Source organism: Galeopterus variegatus, unplaced genomic scaffold (genome assembly GCF_000696425.1).
Source record: "Galeopterus variegatus unplaced genomic scaffold, G_variegatus-3.0.2 Scaffold5628, whole genome shotgun sequence".
Classification (NCBI taxonomy): domain Eukaryota; kingdom Metazoa; phylum Chordata; class Mammalia; order Dermoptera; family Cynocephalidae; genus Galeopterus; species Galeopterus variegatus.
Genome location: NW_007731739.1, coordinates 100,191 through 104,687, shown reverse-complemented (window position 1 = coordinate 104,687; position 4,497 = coordinate 100,191). Strand labels below are relative to the sequence as shown.

General features: G+C 45.2%; 2 protein-coding genes across 2 annotated transcripts in view; one reads left to right on the top strand and one right to left on the bottom strand.

Moving 5' to 3' along the window:
• Positions 1 to 2,415, bottom strand: part of MDH1 (malate dehydrogenase 1, NAD (soluble)) — a 19,623-nt gene extending 17,208 nt beyond the window's left edge. Inside the window, exon 1 of the mRNA XM_008589737.1 lies at positions 1,979 to 2,415. Within this exon, the coding sequence (XP_008587959.1) occupies positions 1,979 to 1,981 (3 nt within the window). The 5' untranslated portion in view covers positions 1,982 to 2,415. The remainder of the gene's footprint in view (positions 1 to 1,978) is intronic.
• A 99-nt stretch (positions 2,416 to 2,514) lies between these two features.
• LOC103605153 (WD repeat-containing and planar cell polarity effector protein fritz homolog) overlaps positions 2,515 to 4,497 on the top strand; it is a gene marked incomplete at its 3' end in the record, with an annotated part of 94,971 nt that continues 92,988 nt past the window's right edge. Inside the window, exon 1 of the mRNA XM_008589738.1 lies at positions 2,515 to 2,800. The remainder of the gene's footprint in view (positions 2,801 to 4,497) is intronic.

Below are 4,497 nucleotides of genomic sequence, written 5' to 3'. Positions count from 1 at the left end.
GTGACCTTCCAGGGGTGAGGCCTGCCTTGGTGTACTGTGTAGCAAAAACTACACAAGAATCTGGTGCACAGAATCTGTGTATTCTTGGGAAAATCATTTGACCTCACCAGGCTACATTTTAAGATTAGATGAAATAATCTCCAAATCCCCTTCCAATTCTAGAATTCCAATATTCTGAATTGTGAGGAATAAACCTATCAGGTAATCTACATGCTCATAACATAGTTGGGTTTGTATATGCAGTATGAGCTGGTATCATACAGAATCTCAGCTATTAAAATTAAATGTTCAGAATGACTTGATAAGTATGTGACACAATGTGGTAAAATGGAAAGAGTTTGAGACCCTTGGGGCAAACTGTTGTGTGACCTTGAGCAAATCACATTCTCTCTGGATCTCAATAAACTCAATTTTAAGATCTGAAGTGGGGAGATTTGTCAAGATGATCTTCAAAAGGTCCTATCCAGCTCTAAAATTATAAAGTCTGAGGTTCTCTGATAAGTACCTCTCCCTTCTTTCTAAGATTATTAAGACAGAAGCCATAATTTAAATGGCTAATTATGTTATCTGACAAAATAAGCAGGAAACCTAGGTTTAACATTTACTGGGTCCCCACTGACCCTCCCTTATAAAGGCAGAGGGAGTAATTCCCTTGCCTTGAAAACATCTTTTCAGATTCTAGGAAATTTCCAATTCATTCAAACATTTCCCCAAACTTCCTACCCATTTTAGTATTTTTAAATAAAGAAGGAAAAATAATCTCAACTATAAATACAAGTACTGAAGCAATTTTTCTCTGCTGACAAATGTCACCTTCAAACAGTACGCAGATTATTCCTACGTCAGAGTTCCCTCACCAACCTCTCCCTTTCAGCAGAAGGAAGATATGGAGATCTAAGTATCCAGATCTTCGACGACAAGATGGTTATACTGTGTTACATTTAAAAGTAGTGCTTCTGGAATTCATAACATGCAGATCAGTAAAGAATATCTTCAACATGTCCTGGCATTACAAAAGGGGATCAATGAACAGGTTTTAAATAACATTTTGTGATATTAGACATGGCGGAAACACGTCTCCTGAAAACGTAGGTCGTAATCTGGAGCACCTGGTAAGCACTGCCTTTACAGTCGAGGGCCTTTTGCTTTAAAGGACTTAAAAGCAGAAAAAGAAATTAGGGACCAACCCTCCCGTCCCATATCTAACCTTATAGCCCTTATCGTCCTTCGGAGAAAATCCGCAGCCTAGTATTTTNAATGTCACCTTCAAACAGTACGCAGATTATTCCTACGTCAGAGTTCCCTCACCAACCTCTCTCTCCCTTTCAGCAGAAGGAAGATATGGAGATCTAAGTATCCAGATCTTCGACGACAAGATGGTTATACTGTGTGACATCTAAAAGTAGTGCTTCTGGAATTCATAACATGCAGATCAGTAAAGAATATCTTCAACATGTCCTGGCATTACAAAAGGGGATCAATGAACAGGTTTTAAATAACATTTTGTGATATTAGACATGGCGGAAACACGTCTCCTGAAAACGTAGGTCGTAATCTGGAGCACCTGGTAAGCACTGCCTTTACAGTCGAGGGCCTTTTGCTTTAAAGGACTTAAAAGCAGAAAAAGAAATTAGGGACCAACCCTCCCCTCCCATATCTAACCTTATAGCCCTTATCGTCCTTCGGAGAAAATCCGCAGCCTAGTATTTTGTACCCCCGCCATGCAGCAGGATTGAGGTCGCGCCTCTCCAAGGACAGCGATTTCTAAGAGCCCTTCTAAGAACCCCCTACGTGGATATCAACCCCTTCCCAGTTACTGGGTTACTGCGACAGTCTCCAGAAGATGAGTCGGGGCTTTCCGAAGGGCGCGAAGGACAGCACCTTGCACAGCCGCTTCCCCAAAAGCTTTCAAGCGCAAGAAACCCCACACAAGGGCGCGGAGGCCGGAGGTGGGCAGGAACCGGGGACCCACACTCACCATGATTCGGGACTGCGCGGACAATTCCCGCACCTGCTCCTGCAAAATGAGCCCCGGGGAGTCAGGTCACCTCTACAGCAGCACCTACTCGGGGAGGGCGAGCGGTCTTGGCGAGAAATGGCTCAGTTCCCGATCGCGGCGCCCTCTGGGAACTGTAGTTCACGCTGCCCTGGTTCTGGCACACTCTCCAAAGCATTTTCTTCAAGTGCCGAACTACACTTCCCGAGACCAGAGGGTCTCCTCACGCCCTTCTCCCTGCGCTCTTCGCCGACGCAAAGTAGTCCCCGAGGGCGAGCCGCTGTGATTGGAGGATGACTACGAGCGCATGGCTCGGGCTCAGGAGGAAAGGGCCTGCCTGATGGCGCCCAGCAATTGGCGGGAGGCAAGGCGTGTGTTAACTCGAGGGAAGGGAAACGGACCCCTTAGAGACATGACCCGTATTCCCGTAGCTGAGACTCTATCCTCCCCCGGGCGTAAACGTGGGAGGTAAAGAGGCACCTTCCGCGACGTAAAGCCGACTCGACCCGGAAACAATATCTTTTTAAAAAACTACTCACACAGTGGAGGAGCGGGGGAATTGATTTGTCCGCCAGACAGGACAGCTTTGCAGGTTGCTAAGCGACGAGGCGCCAGCGCGCGCACACCGGGCCGCTGGGCGCACCTGAGGGAGCTGTGGCGGCCGCGACTCGGAGACTCAGTGCTCCTTTCCTAGTGCAGGGAGCCTGACGCCCCGGGAAGTGTCCGGTGAGGAGGTGAGGGGTTTGCGGAAACGCCCCCTCTGAGGCTTCCGGGGGCCGCGTGTCTTCCCCACTCCGGAGAAAGGTGAGCCCCGGCCGAGGGCAAGGGGTATTCTTTTAAGCTTAGGGTGTGGAATGCAGTTGCGAATGAGGTGCTCTACCTGGCGGCAGAACGCAGCTCGCCGGTCCCTTCTTTGCTAAGACTATTAGGGGCGTGCGAATGCGATTTTCTGGAGGGCACAGTGCCCTGGAATTCGCGTCCCCCATTATCCCCCACCTTACCCCGCTGTGAAATACATCTTTTCCAAAGTTAAATCAAAAATATTGAGCGTCTATTTTATGGGAGGCGAGCCCCTCCCTTCCAGGAGCTAACTTTCTCTAAGCCCTCCGGGAATGTTGACACTTTTGCCCATTCTCTTTTGAGAACTGGGTGCGCTATAGACCGTCTTGACTCTTAAAGTTATGACTAACCTGCATTTCTTAGGAAAGAGCGGCAGCTGATTGGGAGACACTGGTTGTTTCAGGCAGAGTCTCAGCTGTTAAAACAACTTAAGAGGTTTTCATTTAAAATTAACGATGCCCAAGAGAATTGTTGTGTTCTCTGAAAGCTTGTTTCGTGTGGATATGAAAAGGAAAATGTGGTGCTCTGGAATAACGTACAAGTAATGAAAACGAATAAAATATCTATATTAGATAACAGTGGTATAACTTCTGTTTTTCCTCTGTCACTGGTAAATGAATGTCAAGTGGTATCTTTCAGTTTTTCTCTGTTTCAGTTTTGGAGGATTTACTAGTTTGGGAAAGAAATATAACGCCTTACCTTCCCACTTGATCATCTGTAGCGTTTATCGTAGCTGGATGACTCTCCTCGTTGACTCATTTGACTTTCAAACAACATACATTCCTGGTTTTTCTCTTTAGTCATTGATTGCCCGTTCTTAGCCCTTCCAAGTTCTTTTTTATTATGCCTGTATTCTTTGGCTACCCACAATCCCTAAGTGACCTAATTCAGGAGTTTCATCTCTTCAAATGCTACTTCTGTCAAATCTTCCAGATTTATGTGTCTAGTGCTGTGTCTAACTACTTATTTTTTATTTCCAGTTGTTTTTCTGATAAGCATTATTTTCACCATTTTACAGTGCGTTTTACTGAACAACTGTATGTAGAAGCATAACACCCCAGATAACGTGATCTGCCCTCAGTTCCAAGATGTGGATGAGATTATGAAATTTCAAATTATAGAGTAGTAAAGAGCTGGGACTTCAGGTGGAGACTGGTTTAATAAATTGGCCAGGGAAACGTAGGGCAAGGGTTTTAGGATGTGGCACTCTCTTAGGCTCTGGGGATTCAGAAATGAATATGACACAGTTTCTGCCTTTTCAGTATAGTATGGGACACCGATATGTAAACCCATAATGACAACATAGTGTGACCTGCTTAGCAGTAGTTAGAGTTGGTAACACTGGGCTGCCAGGGCTTCATAAAGGAGGTGCTGCCTGATTGAGGACCAGTGGATATTTCTGCCAGGCAGCTAAGGTAGGTAGGAGGTAGAACCACATTTGCAATGTTGCAGTACAGTTTGGATTGGCAGTAAGAAAACATATACGAGGGTACTGAAAAAAGTTTGTGGAAAAATAGGATTAAGAAAATAAGACAAACCTTTCCATTAACTTTTTGAAGTACTCTGGTACATGTTTTAAGTTCCTGATTTTTTTTTTTTTTTTTTTTTTTTTTTTTTTTTTTTTTTTTTTTTTCCCTTTCCCGCAACGGAACCCCACCCCC